The 18573-nt window shown below is 44.0% G+C and overlaps 1 protein-coding gene across 3 annotated transcripts in view; it reads left to right on the top strand.

Moving 5' to 3' along the window:
* The window catches only part of FAM78B (family with sequence similarity 78 member B), a 109916-nt gene extending 91605 nt beyond the window's left edge, over positions 1-18311 (top strand). The window contains exons 2-3 of one of the 3 annotated variants that reach the window (XM_033197155.1): positions 4603-5531; positions 15124-18311. In XM_033197155.1, coding sequence (XP_033053046.1) covers positions 4603-5125 — 523 coding nt within the window. In that variant the 3' untranslated portion in view covers positions 5126-5531; positions 15124-18311. Of the gene's footprint in view, positions 1-4602; positions 5535-15123 lie in introns of all 3 variants that reach the window. The other 2 variants (XM_033197156.1, XM_033197158.1) reach the window with 2 other exon arrangements.
* Positions 18312-18573: the final 262 nt, after the last annotated feature.

Genomic DNA, 18573 nt, shown 5'->3' with positions numbered 1-18573 from the left:
TCTTCTTTTGTCTCTAACAGGCAATTGGTTACCAAACCTTGGAGAACCTACCTTTGTAATATCTCTTATATGTGACACCTGTCCATTTTCTCAGCCACCAGTCTAGATGAAGCCATCATTAAAGATCACTTGCAGTGTTGCAGAAGCTCCTAAACATCCTCGTTCCCTCCCTTAGCCCTCTAATCCTACTTTTTTCATCTACTTTTTTCATTGCTCTTCTTCCTTGCAGTTAACTCTCCTGAGCAAAAGTCTCACCACCTCTAGGATGCAGCCCAAGTACCTAAGTCTATTTTTGAAGATGCTCCACAAACCCGATACTACCCTGCGCCCCCAGCAGTATCTTCACTCTTCCCAGTGTTCTCTGTTTCCTGGACACGCCACATCCATGCTTGATATCACACTTTAGCCTATGACGCAGTCTCCCACCTGGTATGCCTGTCTCTATTCCAAAGTGTTCATATCCCATTTCCTTCACAAAGCTTTTCCCCTGCTGTAGCCTGCCTGGTTGTCCATGTCTCTGAATTGCTGTATCACTTGGAGTCTCTGACACTCATTTTTATACATAGGTATATGATGGCATGAGTAGTCACTAAAATACATTCATATTCACTAATTCATTCAGTTTCATTTAAGTGTGCCTCCTCCTTTTAAGGATAAGCAACTTTCAGTGCAAGGCATGATCGTATTCTAATAAATAGATTCTAAATGAATAGTAGATGTTAGATTTTTTTAAAGGTGAGTAAATATGTAAAGTATAAAACTGTAATAAAACACTTTGTTGTATACAAGTTCTACCAAGCTCCAGGAATATAGTCATGAAAATAATTCAAATAAAGTATTTATTCTTTTAATAAATAGTTACTAAGTTTTATGTGCCAGCAATGTGCAAGACACTAATTATTCAAAAATAAGTCATAATTCCAAGCCTCAAGAAACCTGTAATCTAATGGGGAAGACACATAAATCCTTATAATATAATCTGACACCTGTAGATGTAGATATATCTATGGGTGCACGGAAGAGAAGGCTTCATGGAGGAGGTGATACATGTGGTGATTCTCAGAGGATGAGTAGTTCGATAAAGTGGAAATTGAATAGGAGGAGGAACAGCATAGGCACAGGGCACAGCGGTGGAAGTGAGACGCATGGTGTGTGGGGATGGGGAAGCCAGATGATGGAGAGCCAGTATGTCCTGTTAAGGAACTTGAATTTTACCCCGTGGGTGATGCCAGCGATGTCCATATAGAAAAGCCTTGGAAGGATTTTATGTTTAGAAAGAGCATGATCAGATTTGCATGTTTGAACACTTGGGCAACCTAAAAGATGGATTTGAGAGGGACCAGGGTTGGATGCAAAGAGACAAGTTATGCGCCATTACCGTAGACCAGGTAAGAGATGCTGAGGGCTTGGATTAAGTGAAGGCAGTAAGAGTTGGATAGGGAAAAGGAGATAAAGTCAAGCATCACTATGGGACAAAATTCGCAGGATGCAGTGATACAGTCACTGTGGCAGCCTAGGGGAGGGTGTGGGAAGAGCCAAAGATGGCCCTTACTTCTGACCTGGAAGACTGGGTGAGCAGTGGGCCACCCCCTGCAGCACAGACAGGGGAAGACGACTTGGTTTATGGTGGAAATGATGAGTTCAGTTTGAGCCATATGGAGTTGGAAATGCCTCCGGCATTCCATTCGAAGTAGTCCCCTTAAATGGTCATTGAGTGACTCAAATAGTGCTACTGTTCTTGGAACTTTACAGAGACTTCTCAAAAAACCATGACCAAAGACATTTTATCACCTACATAAACCAGTCATGCATTTTATAGACGTAAGTCTCTTTTTGGAAAAAAAAAAAAAAGAGAGAGAAAGGAAGGGAGGGAAAGACAGAGGGAGGGAAGAAGGGAAGGTCACTTCCTTGGGGTGTACATTAGTATCTATTTTTCATAAAGGAAAAATTTGATATTTTTCACATCTAAAGCAGCCCCCTATTCACCAGACTTAAGTCATAATGAATTTTGGCTGCTTCCAAAATCAAACCATCCCTTAATGATGTAATCCTAATTCCCTAGGGCTGTGGAGGAGAACATGCCTCTGACCTGAGGAATTCCCAAAAGCACAGTTGCAGAAGTAACAGCAGTGTGTTTGAAACTAAAGTGTAGCCTCCAATGTCACTATTCCCTATGTCTACATGTGGCCAGATGTGTTTGTTCTGATGTGATAATTAAGAAGCCTGTTATATTTCTCTGTTCCAGAAACTCCTCCAAGGAAAAGGTCTTTTCCTTCCCTCCTGAGAGAGCCACAAGAGTGTGTCTTTATTGTATTATGTCTTCCCCCCGCCCCCCCCCCCCAAAAAAACCTGGGACCAAACTAAGTTTTATGATTTGTCTTACAAGGCTGACTTGCAGACCCTGGGCCCAAGTCTCTGTTCACACAGCTCTGGGCAGGAAGACAGGACGCAAACATATGAGAACTATAAAGACTCTATAGATAAAGTCACTGAATCTACTAGCAAGATAGTCCTGAAAAGGACTGTGTTGTAACAGAATCAAAGTACATCCACTCAAAACCAAAGTCCCCAGGCAATATGCCACAGTAAACCCAGTATGTAGGGTGGGAGAGCAAGAACAGTCTGCCACTGCTGGGAATGCTTGCCCTCCGATTCTAAGGAGGAAATCAAAGGCCAGCAGGGACTGGTTACAACCAAAATGAAAAACAAGATTTAGGCAACACAGAAAATAGATGTATTGTGACTGAAGAATTGTCTTAGCCCTTTGCATGGGGGCATGAAACCGACTCCAGTATGGTTATTTCATGAACCCAATGAGCAGATTGGGTCTCTACCCAACTTCTGACCCACTCAAACAACATGTACTCCCTTTTGTACAGTAAGAAATGGCATAGAATTACCTGGGCACTCCTGCCCCCAGCTGCAAAAGCATATGTAGCAAAATGAGCTCTCTCTTTCTGCATCAGGTCAATTCCTTACTGTCTGCCAACCATGATACACTGCAATTATTCCCAGCAGTTACCAAGGGCATGACAAGAGAAAAGGCTCTTGCAGCTGTGGGCTTACCTCCTCCCCAGGCCGCCAAGCCCTCCCTTCACTTCAGACTGGGGCTGACTGGCCTAGGAGGTACTGTGAGGGGTCAGTAGGGGGCAGTAGTTAGTGTCTCCATGTCCCCATGTGACAGTAAAGAATGCTGAGATGTTAATCAGCACCAGCTTGACAATGCAGCTCCCTTTTAGACCAGTTGTATAAAACCCTGCAGCATCTTGTGTCACTTCATAGGAGGAAGAACTTTGTATCAGACAAGACGACTACCTCTTAGCTGATGAATAAAGCAGTCACATTTCTTTAATTATTAAATTCTAGTGCATTATTACCAAGCACCATCCCTGGTACCCGGAGTGAAAATATGAAGAATGCATAATCAGACTCTGCTGACTAGACTTCTGCCCTTATTGGGGTCCAGTCCAGTTCTCCGTGACTGGTCCTGGAGCTGCTAACTCATTGGACAGCCTGAGTCCTGTCTGCTCTGCTCTCTCCAGCATTGTGTAAGGGCACTTTGGGAGGCAGTATGATTTAGTGGTCAAAACCATGGACTTTGAAGTCAGGCAACTCCCAGCTTCACCTGTTGCACTCTGTAGTACCTTTTTCATGTACCTTAACATCTTTAAGCCTCCTTCCCCTCATGTGTTAAATGGAAATAAAAATTTACTTATCTTGTGGAGTATTTTGAATATTAACTGAGATGATGTACTTAGTCCAATGGTTGGAATAGAGTAACACTCAATAAGTATCAGCAATTATTATTAGCAACAGTCTACAGCAGTGGGGAGAGACACTGGTTCCTCCTTCTGTACAAGGTCAGAGGCAGCCAGGAGTAGGTTGGTGCTAAATGGCAAGTTTGCCAAACTAAGCTATGAGGCTTCTAGACTGAACTGGAAGGCAACGAGAGGGCAGTGCATTAGAGTTTATGCCAGCCTGGAGAACAACTTTCACTTTCAGGTGGTTTTCCAGAAGATGACCATTATTTCCTCATGTTATGATTTTCTATGCCTAAGTGATGAATTGGCTGATGCCTAAGATTTAAACAACCCTCTTTGTTGAGTAGAAATTATATTACTGTGATTTCCTGAGAAATTAATATAACCTTTAATTTTGCCTCCTTTTGCCCTTCTTTCCACCAGATACTGCCTTCCAAGTACATCGAATTTCAACCATCGTTTCTTCCCAAAAAACAAATCTTACACTCATATTTCCAAGAAAGTGGTTCTTGTAATGGAATTCCTCTAAATTGCTGATTACCATCATCTAACTAGTTGATGTCTCTTTGTGGTCTCACAACTGCCTCTTTGAGCTTCCTGTTCTCAATTGGGTCAGCCATGGTTGTGTTTAACTTGTTTTGGCACGGCTTTGTTATTTTTATTTTGGTTTGTTCTCGTTTAATCCTGAAACAGCACAGCATAGAACTTTTTGACCTGAATTCCCCTGTGAACTTCTCATTTTGCCCAAGTTGACTATGTTAGTAAGCAGTGAGCACCTCTCCAGCTTTTGAAAAATTCATTCAGCCTCTTCTTTTCTTGTGCATGTCTTCTGCTTTGCCAGGTCAAGCTGGGAACTGCCTGACTTGAGGGAAGGGAGAGTAAAAGCCATCAGTGACTCAGATGGGGTGAGCTACCCTTGGTACGGGAACACCACAGAAACTGTGACCCTGGTTGGCCCCACCAACAAGATCTCCAGGTTCTCCGTCAGCATGAATGACAACTTCTACCCCAGTGTGACATGGGCAGTGCCTGTGAGCGACAGCAATGTGCCGCTGCTCACAAGAATCAAGAGAGACCAAAGTTTCACGACCTGGCTGGTGGCCATGAACACCACCACAAAGGAGAAGATCATTCTGCAGACCATCAAGTGGAGGATGAGGGTGGACATTGAGGTGGACCCTCTTCAGCTCTTGGGGCAGCGGGCCCGGCTGGTGGGCAGGACTCAGCAGGAGCAGCCCCGGATCCTGAGCCGGATGGAACCCATCCCCCCTAACGCACTAGTGAAACCCAATGCCAATGATGCCCAGGTCCTCATGTGGAGGCCCAAGCGGGGGCCACCTCTGGTTGTGATCCCTCCTAAGTAGAAGCAGACTGGCCTGACTGTGTGTGGATCACATGCCTCTGAGACATGCAGTGAGGGTGCCAGGGGTGGCAGGAGCCAAACTGAGTTTCTGAGCCAAAGCAGACCTCTTGGTTTGCCAGCCTTTGCAGCCACTTTTGAAGAGTAGGGCTGCTCCTTGGGTGGTAGAACCATAATCCTTAGGAAAAATCCCTTCCTCTTAGGAATAAAGAAATCACTGATTTGACAGACTTGCTGTGATTACCATGCAAGTAGCCATATTTTGGAGCTGACCGGGATGATTCTTTTATCTGAACTATTGACCATTTCTTTCCTGTGAGATGCAGGGGATGGAAACAAAATTAAACAGTGCCAGTGGCAAATGCTGCTTCCCAACCAATAAGAAGTAGGAGTGAAAACATCCACACCAGGTGGTCGTAAGGCAGACTCCTGCTGTCTGACTGGAGGGTGCTGGGGAAAAGGGTGGTGAAAGAATGGGTGATGGGGAGAGGAAAGAATAAGGTTTCATTACACATTAATACCTCTGCATTTATTACTTGATCAGATTGACACACACTTACTGGAATGAATGAACACTTAGAAAACTAGACAAATACTGATATTTGTTCCTTTCTGAGGGAGAAAGCCTCCTTGGAACTGTCCAAGGTGCTGATGTGAACTAATGGAAACACTTCATTAGTTCCATCTACCCACCTCTTTCCAAAAAGATTGCTTATTCAGAGTATTTTTAATCACAGTATTTGGCTTTATAATTCCTGTGTTCTGCAGTAGTTAGGATATTTGGGGCTCTGTCCATGTTTTACTGAAATCCTAACTGTGATTTTGTTTACAGCTGCTTATTCTCTTCCCATGATTAGCCCTAAATTTATATTTAAAAAATTATAAGCCATAAATCCATGTAAGATTTCAAGAACATTTCAGCAAATAAGAACAGTATTTTCATTCTATTTCTTTTGAGTTTCTAAATGATCTGAACACATAGAATGGACACATGTGTGCACAGACACATGCACGCATGCACACATGAAGGATGCATATAGCATAATTACTAGCATATTTGCCACCAGTGCCTACATATCTACCTGTAGCCTTTGTATGTACATACACTGTATGTTTATATATATATTTTAGCTCTGTTTCACAGAAGCTCAAACTTGAGCATTTGTGAGAAACTACTTCTTAAGCCTTAACTTTAGAGCTCTTTAAAGAAAATCTAAGCTACTCATATTAAGTTAGCCTGTATTGCTAAGATTTAACCAGTAAAGATGAGAGGCCAGGTTTTCTTTAATCGGGCTAATATAAAACTTATTTTTGAGGGTTTCCAGTCTTTACAGTGAGGATTTTTGCAGTTCTAGCTTCAATCACCCTTCCTCCCCTCCCCCACTCCAAAAAAAGAACTTTTCCCTTTATTCTCAGTAATTCAGCCATATATATGGTTGTATATATATTTGCTTGTTCACCACCCCCCTCCATGCAAACTAATTATAAAATTTTCACATTGTCATTGTAGATATAATAAGTAGACACTGCTAGCTTAATTTCAGAGGTAGAAAGTTGAAGTTCAAGGCAGTTCTACAATCTCGTGATTGGCTCCAAAGAGCTGTCTTCTACTAGAGTTTGTGGATAGAGAATAAAAAGCAGGAAGGTTTATTACTTTTATTAAAAATTCAATTTAGTGTAATTTATTTCAGATTCTAGTACCAGGGGATGGTACTTATTTATGTAAGAATGCTAACAGATCTGCTCCAAATTATGTAGTGTTAACCTCACACCCCCAACCATCAACTATTCTGTTATAGATTAGTTATTGATGGCAAGTTATTTATAACAGCACGTTAATAATACATCAGTGGCTCACAGAGGACCTGGAGACATTCATTTAGAAATAATTCAGCTGTTACATTTGAAATTCTCTGTCCCTTCCCATGTTTCCTTGTTTTATTGGGAAAGGCAGCCCCCAAGAGCTCCATGGCTAAAATACAAAGCAGCTTATTTTCCATGCTGACACCACAGGCCGCAATCTCTCCCCCAGACTGAATTAGACTCTACCCCTGTGGGATTCTGGGGAGTGGATACTGATCCTAGAATCTAATCCATGTGGCCCAACTTGACGAAAACCTGACATTTTAAACTCCAAAGTTGTAACAACAGATTAATGAGAATTTACATTACAAAATGCTATGGAAGAGTTACGTTTTCAAATTCCCCTAGTACATTAAAATACTATATGACTTACACAACTATATTTACAAATAACTTTTTCAGAAGCATATCTGTATTTCTAAAGCAAGGTGTAGCATATTTAGCTAGACTTGTTTCCCGTGAAAAATCACACTTTTTCAGAGTTTTAAATTAACCCCACAGCAGTTTACTAGGAAACTGTGTAATGACAAAAAAAAAAAAAAAAAAAAAAAATGGGGAAGTGCTTATGAAAGTTAAAAGCAGCATATACATTGTGATTATTGTTATTGATACCATTGTGAACTCTACAGTTGTGTCTCTCAGCTCTGAAGTCAGCCTAGCAGAACGCTCTATTGCCCTGTAGCCAATTATTTTCAAGTTACTGTTGTTTTACAAGGAAATGACCCCTTTTCTTCCTGTGATTTGTGGGTCATTATCTTTCTGCTTAGTCAGGATATTGCCAAATGAAAGCCTGTCATACAAGAGAGAATTAACCTTGAAATCTCTGTTGAGGTCACCTCTGCCCTCCCATCCAGTCCTCCTTCCCCTCAAAGTGCCTGGGCCTGACGCCAGATGCCATCAGTTTAAAGGGGCTCATTTAGTGCCTTAAGTTTTAGTTGGGTGGTCTCAGGACTTAGACACACACAACACATGGCTTCTTGGTGGCAACAGAGTTTTGAATTCTATAGGAAAAAGCATTTCATCAGGTCTTAAGTTTTCTTTTTTTTTTCTTTTTTTTTTTTTTTTTTTGAGACGGAGTCTTGCTTTGTTGCCCAGGCTGGAGTGCAGTGGCCGGATCTCAGCTCACTGCAAGCTCCGCCGCCCAGATTTACGCTATTCTCCTGCCTCAGCCTCCCGAGTAGCTGGGATTACAGGCGCCCGCCACCTCGCCCGGCTAGTTTTTTTTTTTTTTTTGTATTTTTTTAGTAGAGAGGGGGTTTCACCGTGTTCGCCAGGATGGTCTCGATCTCCTGACCTCGTGATCCGCCCCTCTCGGCCTCCCAAAGTAATGGGATTACAGGCTTGAGCCACCGCACCCGGCCAGGTCTTAAGTTTTCTTAATCAAGTCCTTTGAGATCTTTTAGTCCATGATCTCAAAGGAAATTGAGGCCTCATTAAATTAGGTCATCTATTCAGAATCGTATACCTAGCCAGCTGAAGAGTCAAAAGAAGGCACCATCTCCCAAATTTCATCTGACAACATGGTCACACTTAGCGAGGACCCACAGCCTCTTGACTGCAACCAAAACATCATCATCCCTAATCCATTCACCCACAAACCAATGAGTCTAAAAACTAGAGACAATTGGATCCATCCTTTAAAGAACAAGAGAAAATCCCTGTTACTATTATGTAAAAGAAAATTTGAATGTTCCAGATTCCCTTTATCTGACGGCTGTTTTGAGGTTGAACCCTTAATCTGGGCCCTTCGCTGCATGCACTTGACATTCCTGGGTCATTGCTGTAGCCCACATACCTAGCCAGAAGAAGAGCCAAGCACATCTCCCGAATCTCATCTCACATGAGATGGGGGCACATGAGAAGGTTGGAGGCTAGTCCCCTATCCACCTCCCATTCCATGGACCTTCTTGCAACTCCCTCTCTCCTGGTGCTGGAATGACATCTCATACGTCAGAATCATGTGCTGAGCAGCAATTCTGATCAGTAAAATAAAAGAACTATGATTTATAGAGTGTTTTTACAGAAGTCTTCCACATGCATTTTCTCATCCCCAGTCTTATGAGTGTAATACTCTTAAGGAGTGTTATTATCCCCATTTTCAGATAATAAATTGAGACCAAAGAGGTTAAGTGACATATCCATGAGTACACAAACAAAATGTCAGGAGCCAAGATTCAAATGGGGCCTTTTGGCTCCAACTTCCATGCCCTTCCATTATCCTTTTCTGCTTCTCCTGTTCATCCCTGCCTAGAGGGCACAAAAGAAAAGGAAGGAAAGGAGAAAGCTGGTCACTTTCATCTACACAGTCATGTAGTCTCTCCCAATCTATTAAATGGATATGCTAAACATACGAGAACAAACACTGCTTTCTTATGTAAAGAAACCCTTTGGGAGGTTATCCCAGAAAATAATGCCTGACAGGGCCTGCAGTGTGGGTGAGCTAGCTGTCACTCAGCAGCTCTTAGCAGAGTACTGGTAATTGGAGTAGGAAATCTGCTCTCCTGGTCTCAGAATCCCTTAAACACCACAAGGCCAAAAAGGGGAAGGAAAGCATGCATCCTGCAACTGAGGTCCCAGCTGAACAAGGCCCTGCCACCCTCCGTCCCTCAACATGGCAGGAGCAGCCTTTGGGTTGTGAGCAGTGGAAACAATGGCTTTCCAAGCCCTGGTTGGCACATTGAACATGCTTGTTAGAACTGAGGGCACAATTAAACATTGCAAGAGCCAGCTCCCAACTGAGTTGCAAAGAAAGATGTAAACACACACACACACACACACAGACCCACCACACTCACATACTCTTCAAACTGAAAAGAAAATTAATCAAAAACCAAACGAATGCCTGAACTCTATAATTAAGCCTAAATGATCCTTAGATAGAAAGGGAGCTGAGTGAGCAAGCTCTGTGCACACAGATATTTTTACCCCAGAGTCTTACTGCCATTAATTTCTTTTGAGATCTTGAGTACATCTGGTTCCAGTTTCCCTGGTAGGACATCTGCCTATGGAAGACCATCAGAAGAGTTGCCAGTTCAGTGGCCAGAGGACAGTCAAGGTTATTTGGTCATTCCAAACACTTTCACAGGAAGGCATCTGGGGAGATGGAGTGTCATCCCCATCCCCCACCCAGGTCAGTGGTGCACCCGCCCATGACAGAGCCCATCACCAACCTTAGGGTCCTAAAATTCTCTTTATGTATAAGTGCTTTACGGTTTTTTATAAAGAGTTTTTCATTTCCTTTGTGTAGAATGAAAGGCATCTCTGTTCTAGATGGAAAGTCTTAATATTGGCCTGATCTGTCATTGTTGTTATTAATAGTAACAACATTCCCATCTGATTAGTATGTTACAGTTTACATAGTACAGACACAAATATTTTGCCATTTTATCCTCAACAATCCTGTAATATTTTGGCATTATGTCACCACTTTATAATGAAGAATTTGAAGCAGAAAGCTCAAGTGACTTGTCCAAGGTCATACTAATTTAGTGGTGCCCTAAGAACTTGAGCCCTCTGCACACAGATATTTTTACCCCAGACCTTTACTCCATTCTCACAGAACATTCTCTCCCTGGTTAAATGCAGGCACCCTCCTCCACTTGTCCAGCCACTACTGTTCCTCAGGCAGGGCTGACTAGGGAAGAGTGCCCTAATTGATCTCTTGTACTTCAACCAGACAGAATAAGCTCTACTGAGGAGTCAGGGTTCAGGTGGCCCAGGCTGTGCCTTCAAGTGGTTTCTCTCCTGTCCCACATTAGAAGGGAGGCCTACTTGGGTGCTCTGAGGTAGGAGGCCAGAACCCGGGACATCAGCATGACTTGAGATCTTGGAGGTCCTGCTGGTAGCTGAACTTGAACAAATCATTTCACTTTTCTGAGCCTTGGCTTCCTTCTCTGTTAACTGAGATATTAATACAGCCCACCCAGTGTCACAATCAGAAAGACAAAGTGGGATAATGTCTGAAAATACTCCAAATTGCCTGATGTGCTGCCTCATGTAAGATATTAAGACTTGAGTAGAATCACAGGGCCTGAAACTGATGGCAGGCCCTCTGGCCTCATCTACTTGGAAGCCCAAAACCATCTCAGGAGAACCCGCTCTTCCTGCCAGGTGAGGCCTGGCCCCTGCGGAGAGTGGGCCCCATTTCCCCCAGCCACCTTGCTTGTTCAGGGAGGCCTGAACCCTGGTGGTCAAGGAAGGAAAGATTTTTGCATAGCACTCCGGGAAGCAGCTCTAGAAAGAATGTGTAGCTGGAACTCCAAGAGGCCTTTTGGAAAGGAAAGGAGGCTGGAATGTCAACTCTAGGCCAGACTTGAAATCCCAGCTCAATTTGCATAGTTTAAACCTAGAGAAGCCAGCCAGGAACAGCTGCATTCTTCCGGTTATGGGCTCAGACAAGAGATAGAGGAAAATATATGTATATATTCAAAGTTTTATGTGGGTCTCTACACAGTTTTTGATGTCCCAGATCTTGGCTGGACCCCCACAGTTTAACGGTGTTATTTCACATTTGGCCATGTGGGTGCAAATAAAATGAAGGAATACTTCTTTGTATCCTATAGCCCCCAGGCTGTCTCACCACACTGGAAGCATATATGATGATGGCCTCTGTCTCTCTGCACCTGCCCAAGGCAGCCCCATTCCCCATGGCCCCACATGGACCAGCCACACTGTTTGCCTCAGGGCTGCTTCCCAAGGGCTCCCTGTCCTAATACCCAAACTGTACCTCTCCCAGCTGGGCCTGGGAATGGCCCCTAAGAGAACCTAACTAACTCTTCTTACCAGGACAAATGTGAAGCCAGGCCTCTGGGCAGCAGGCCATGTGGCCAAGCATAGGAGCCCCTCCTCTGCCTCCAGGCCCACATTTGTCCTTGGCTAACCCAGAAAACGGGTTGATCTTCAAAACAGCTGAGTGCTGGGTCAGAAATGCCCGGGAGAAGGGAAAACATATTAGAATTACAGCAATGATGGGAGAGGCCAGAGACACAGAGCACAACCCAGTGTCACACGGACCTCACTGAGGACTGTGAGAAATACAGCCAGTGCCATGAAGTATTTGGATAGTGAGATCGCTGAGCCTAAGGCTGTTCTCAGGCTGGCTGAAGGCCAGTATTACTAGGAACAGAGAGGAAATATAAAGGAGGAGGGATTGTTTGCTTCATGCCAGTCCTGGGACTGGGTGAGCCAAGCAGGCACTAGGATCCAGGATATTTTTATTTTATTATTATTTTTTCACAGAGTTGGAGTCTTGCTATATTGCCCCGACTGGTCTCATAAGATCCTGTATTTAAGAAGGCACTCACTCTCAGGCCGTGCCCAGGCCTGAGAGTAAGACCCTTCCTAAATCCTGGATCCTGCACTCACCTGCCCCTGTGCAAGCAAGCCTCATTCAGTGTTTACCCTAGGCACCTGGCTTACCTCCCCCAGTCCCAGCCCTGCTTCATGCCCACCTCCAACTCACTGCTCTCTTCACAAGAAGATCAAGCAGGGAGGATGTTGTGGGATCCCTCTGAATACTTGTTCTGTCAACAAGTTTGTAGTGAGTGTCTCCTATGTATCAGGCTAAACAGAGTCCTGTCCTCAGGGCGACAATGCCAACAGGAAGCTTTGGGAGCCACTTATTTTCCCCCTTGGGCTCACCCATCAGAGGGGAGCCCAGAACCTACAGAAATGCCTGCTTAGTTCTCTCTATCCAGTGCATCAGCCAGTGTGCCTGTGAGGAAATGTTGCCTTCCTGGCCCAGGGGGTCCATGAGGATGGGTGAGGTTGACAGGGCAGGACTTCTGTCGAGCACTTAGAGCTCTTCCAAGGAAAGGCACCGGGAAAAACCTACAGCCACATCAGTACGTGCACAGACACTGGGGATGAAAGAAACAGCTGGTTATCTCTCCATCTGTTCTTGTCCCTTCACCCCACCCTTCAAACCAATTAGAATATTCCACACAGACGTGATCCAATGAAATGTTAATTGGAAAAATAACAGGAAAGATAAATACATGCACTTCAGGCTGAGAACTATTTCATTAAACTGGGCTTTGAAAGCAAGACAGCCAATTAAATTATTTCCCACTTCACTCCCTCATGTACCAGAAACTATGGAAAGCTATTACTTCTAATTAATTAGGAAAGAAAGAAAGACTCAGCACATGCATATCAGATGAGCAGGGACTGAGCGGCTACCCCACCCACCTCTTTGAGAAGGCACATGCACACGCATCAGGGAACTAAAGACTCAGTCTGTCTCACCTAAAAAATTTCCTAAGTCTTCTGAAATAGCAAGAAAGCATCTGTTCCCAGGAGCCACTCACAAAATCAAAGGAAAACGCCTTCTTCAGGCACGTTCATCAGAAGGGAAATAGGGCATTTATTGTGAAAGAATACGCAGCTTTAAACTCAGTTGGATTCCAAAGCTTCTGCAGCTTGACCTGAGCCTGTCTTTTTCTCTTCAGTAGAATTAGATCTCTCCAAGCCTGTTCTCTGTATCAAACACAGTGTTCATTGGCACAGGGTGGTGTCAGGGACCAGAAGACCTGAGACCCCTGAGGCCTGATTTTGGCTTGATGGTGGTCTGATGCAGGCCATCTTTGGGATCTTCACTTTTCCGTCTGTGAAATGGGAAGAAGGCCAATCTCAGTACCATATTTACCCTCAAAGTCTTTAGGCTTGTGAGAGCACATTTGACGGAGAGCCCTGAGCCTCTGTGCCTTGCCTTAGAGAAAACTGATAGAATCCAAACATGCATTTAAAATATTTTCTGCAGAAAAATTATCCTAACCCAGAGACACCCTTATTGTATAATAAGTATAACAAATAATATAGTGAAATAATGTTGACATAAAGCAGTCATTGTGGTGATGTGACTGGCACACAGGCATCTCTCCAGTATGGTTCAGGGGAAATAGGCAGATTCAGGGTATCTCAAGGCCTCTGCACACGTGCAGCCACATTGTGCCCTACTCATTCCCCTCTATTCCTGTTGTGTCTGTCATTCTGTGTCACACAAGGTATTGAGGGCTGTCAAAGCCTAGCACAGTCAGTGCCTCTGACCAATTCTAACCAATCTCATTGCAGGAGGGGGAAGTGGCACCAAAGAGCATGGCAGCTGTTCCACAGCACAGGGAATACAGAGGAACACTTTCTAGAATGGCTTCTAGGCTGTTAAGTCCCCAGTTATATATGTAATGGCATTGTCTTCTAGGCTGTCAAGTCCCCAATTAGATATGTAATGGCGTTGTCTACTGACTTCAAACAATTGGAACAAGTTTTTTTTTTACCGTCTACGTAAGAATTTGAAATGTGGTTTTTTCCTAAAATTGAAACCATGCATACAATCTGAAAAGGCAACATGTTAATTAATTTATAATCATAAAAAATTGTCTCATTATAGCAGTACATCCCTGTAAGCAAACCGAGCATATCAAAAATTCAGATACCAAACAGAAGAATGATCAAGAAAAAAAAGAGAAGGATGCCTGATGCTTGGCTATATGCTAGAGCAGCTCTCTTCATATATTCAAGACTGCTTTTTTCTAATTTTAAAACTTTAGTTCACCCACTTTGTTATGACCACAACTATTACATGACAACTTCAGGCTGAATAACTGAATAACTTCAGTTTTCTCTAATGTTGCATATTCAAGAAGTAAGTTTTATCTCTTACTTACCTCTTTACCAGTGATTTGGACTCTGGAATAAAACTAAGTTTTAGCTCAGTCATGGTGTGACCCCCTTGCACAGGAATATTGGGTAAGCTACAGCTCTGGTCGCTCAATGATTCTTGCAAGTCCCTTTGTGCTTTGGATGCTAAAAAACAATGCCATGGGGGATCTCAACTTCCCCCCCATTTCCATGGATTGCTTAGCAGTGCCTTGCTAACGGGTTATACATATAAATGACCTATAATCCTTTAATATTATTTTATTTTTAATCTTTTTAAAATAACCATATGAAAGTTATAGATTCTCTTTATAGAGAAGTGCATATGAAAATAAATAACAAAAATGTTGCATAAAATTTCAGGGTCATCTCCCCTTGAAATCTATTAATGGAGCCCAGATCATGACCATCTGCTTTTAGGGAATTAATTTGATCACTGTCTTAACGCCCACTTTATTTACATGTTTCCGTGTCCACATACAGGTCTCCTAGCAGGACAAGGAAAGCCCAGCAAGCACAACCACATGGCAGAGACTGAGAAGGAGGAAGTGAGCAATGGCTGGCGGCTCCAGAAGCTGAATCCCTGGACAGCTGATTTCCCATTAAAACGTGTACCATCCTGCCTACCTCCTCGCCTTCCTCCTATCCCATGACCAGTCCCTCCTACCCACCCTCCACGAGCCATGCAGCACTTGCCCTGGGCTGACTGGGCTGCCTGCTTGGCCCACGGGGAGCTATGTTGAAGTGGGAGTTGTGCCTGCTGTATCTTTTTGTGTGTGGAAAGATGGGGTTCATTCAGATCCCAAGTCCTTTCACCAACCCTCAAAGCGAAGCCTCCCAGGAATGAAGAGCTGGTCAGCCTGGGACTTTAAATACCTAACGTGGCCCAGCCTTGGTTCCCAAACCCTGCCTTCCCTCCTTTTGCTTTTGGGTGGGAAACGGAGTATTTGTATCTCCCTTCCTCCTCCTTCTCCTTGTGGGTGACCTCTCTAGGTTTCTCTTAGTTCTCTGACCCTCGGAGAGCCAGGGCCAAGGCAGTCATCTTGTTCCCCCTTCCACGGCCAGGCTGGGTGCCTTCAGGTGACCAGGGGCAGAGTGTAAGTCACCAGGATCAGTGGGGTGAGGGGAAAACCACCTTAAGATGGCAGAAATGGTGTGCATTGGTTTATTTATTGGTTTATTTATTGGCTTGCTTACTATTGTATTTATTTATATTTATTATACAACACAAAGTCCATTTCCATTTTTTAAACATCAGCCCCAGAATTTATCTTCCTGGGCCCATAGAGCACAGTGAATTATTTCTCTTTGAAGCTTCAGAATAGAGAGGGAATTTTTTCTCCCTACGCCCAAACACCTCCACCTCAGCCACGTTTCCAACCAGACATGGGATTAGAAATCACCAGCTAACAAGGCTGTAAAGTCACACAAATCAGCAGAGGCTCGACTGTCCAGACAGCTCTCAGAATCTGGCCTCCACCCCAACCACCTTGCACCAATCCTCTCATTCTCCTTTACTCAGGTGGGGATTGACCAGCCACCTTCAGCCTAACAGTGCAGAACAAAACTTCTCATTCTGCTCTGACGTAGTATTCTTACATCAGATGCACATTAGCATCATCTAAGGGCTTAAAAAATATCCAGGCCTGGTCCCTGCCCAAACCAATTACAGCATCGAAGGGTAGATCCTGGGCATTGGAGTTTTGTAAGTTACCCAGATGACTCTAATGTGAAAATACGGTTGGAAAGTTCTAGTATCACCTCTCCCTTGCCCCTCCCCACCCAGATTCTTTCATCTTTCCTTCCCAGGCTTTCTCCAGAGTCCTCTTCCCATTCCTCCAGCCCCTTCTCCTCACTGAACCTTCCCCCCCATCAGCTCAGCCAACGATAGCAGATCCCTGGAGAGGGAGCAGGTCCCATGAGTGGTACTCTGAGGCTGGTTCCTGCATCTAGCCTGGGGGCTGCTCCCAAACAGTTTCCAGCTTTTCTAGAAGCAGAAACCTGTCCCCTGCAAGATTCTCTGTTCACCGGCACCTTCTCCAGGTTCCCAAACTCCAAAAGTTTAAAGGGCACTTTGGCGACATTTCAGTCTCCAAGCCCCAATCTTGGTGGTGTGGCCCATGTAAGTCTTAAAACCCAAGCCTTGGCCATTTCTGCAGAGCCAACTGAGTTGAATGAGGGTCTACTGTTAACAGAGAAAGGGATCACAGTGCTCCCCCAGCAAGTCCTTTTTCCAGCAGCCAACCTCAGCTATCTAGGATTTGGATGCACAACGCAGCAGCCACTGTGCATTCAAGTCCTAGATGGCTGAGAAGAGGCATCTCACCCTTCACATCTACAAGATCTCCACTGCTGAGTATGAGTAAATGTGTGTGTGTGTGTATACACATACGTGTGCACACACTATCTGCATACAAACCATCTAGATATATAGAGATGCCAGACTTCACTTTACATGTGATTACATTTTACATGAAAACAATTGAGGGCTTCCGTTGTCTTTTCACTTGATGGAGTTTCACTGTACTATGTTCATGACGGGCCCCAGTGAATTCCATTTCAGGTATATACACAGAATGTATAATATATACAAACTGTTAGACACAATACACGCACACAGAAAGCCTAGGGAAACCTGTGATGTGGGTAAGTTCATTACGCCATCCCATCTCCTCCATCTAAGTAATTTCCTGGGGCAAGCATTGTTTCACACACTCCCCTCAGCTGCCCAGCCATTCCCTCTCCAGCGTCCCATACCACCAAGCCGCCTTTCCCCATCAGTCCAAATGTCCCTGCCCTCTGTCCCATCTCTCAGGGTCCTACTCTCTGATAGGTGACAGTTCAGTCAGTGGGTGCTAAAGAGTCGAGTGTTACCCTTCCCAGGTGACATTTATGTTTTAATAGGGGCTACAGATAATGCCTTAATCAGAAAGAGTGGCTGTAATGGTGGGAATTTCAGGCACAGAAGTGGGCCAGTAAGGGAGATTCTTTTATATCAGGAGGGCATTTTAAAGCCCCCAAGTCATACCTGTCTATAAGTGCAGCCCTTCATAAGTGCATGAGCACAAGCAAGCACACTTATCTACGTTATACCCTCCATAATTTTGAGATACCTTCCTTGCATTGGCCCTATCTTTAAAAATGAAAAAAAAAAAAAAACCAGGGAACTAGCTAAATCAATTTAGATCTCACTGGGAAACGTAGCCTATTTTTTCACCGGCTGCCAGCCATCTGGCCCACCCCACCCTGTTCAATTTCCCTTCTGCTCTTTCTCTTTTCAGCTACGACCGACTGTATCAGTTAATTTACTTGTACGTGTCCTTCCTGCTCTCTCCTTACCCTGCTCCCCTACCCCATGTATTTCCTTCCTTTACCGTTTCCTCCTTGGAACTGTGCTGTGTTTCGTTGTCCTGGAGGACAGAAGAGCAGGTTAAGGCATGAGCATGTGTGTATCACTTTGAAGAAAGAGAAACCAGGTATTCTGCTACAGTTTGGAGAAAAACCCAGCAAAGGAAGAGATGAAAGCTGGCTCTGCAGAGTGCCTTAAAAATGACTTTAATTAGGAAATTCTGAGTTGTCGGTCTTCAGATGTTACATAAACTCAAACAGATGTTGCATTTCACTTCTCTGGGATTAAAAAAAAGTTAAATACAGTGTGTATTCAACAACAACAACAAAATATGTTTTCTCTTTAATTTGGTCCTCAAAGATGCAGTGCCTGGTTTTCTACAAAACCTGGGGATGGCCCCAGGAACAAGAAAGCTCTGGAACATACAGAGGGCAGATGCAGGAATCCTGCCCAGCTAGGAAAGCTCTGGCAGGCTAAGGCACAATGTTGCCACTAAATTTGGTCCAAAAGACAATTCTGAGATGAGGAAAAGCATGGACAGCTGTAAGGGAAAGAAAGGGATCCTCACCCTTCTCCCTAATGAC

This window comes from Trachypithecus francoisi, unplaced genomic scaffold, assembly GCF_009764315.1.
Source record: "Trachypithecus francoisi isolate TF-2019V2 unplaced genomic scaffold, Tfra_2.0 Lachesis_group5, whole genome shotgun sequence".
Lineage (NCBI taxonomy): Eukaryota > Metazoa > Chordata > Mammalia > Primates > Cercopithecidae > Trachypithecus > Trachypithecus francoisi.
Note: the sequence above shows the minus strand (reverse complement) of the source record. Positions and strands in the feature narration are given on the sequence as shown.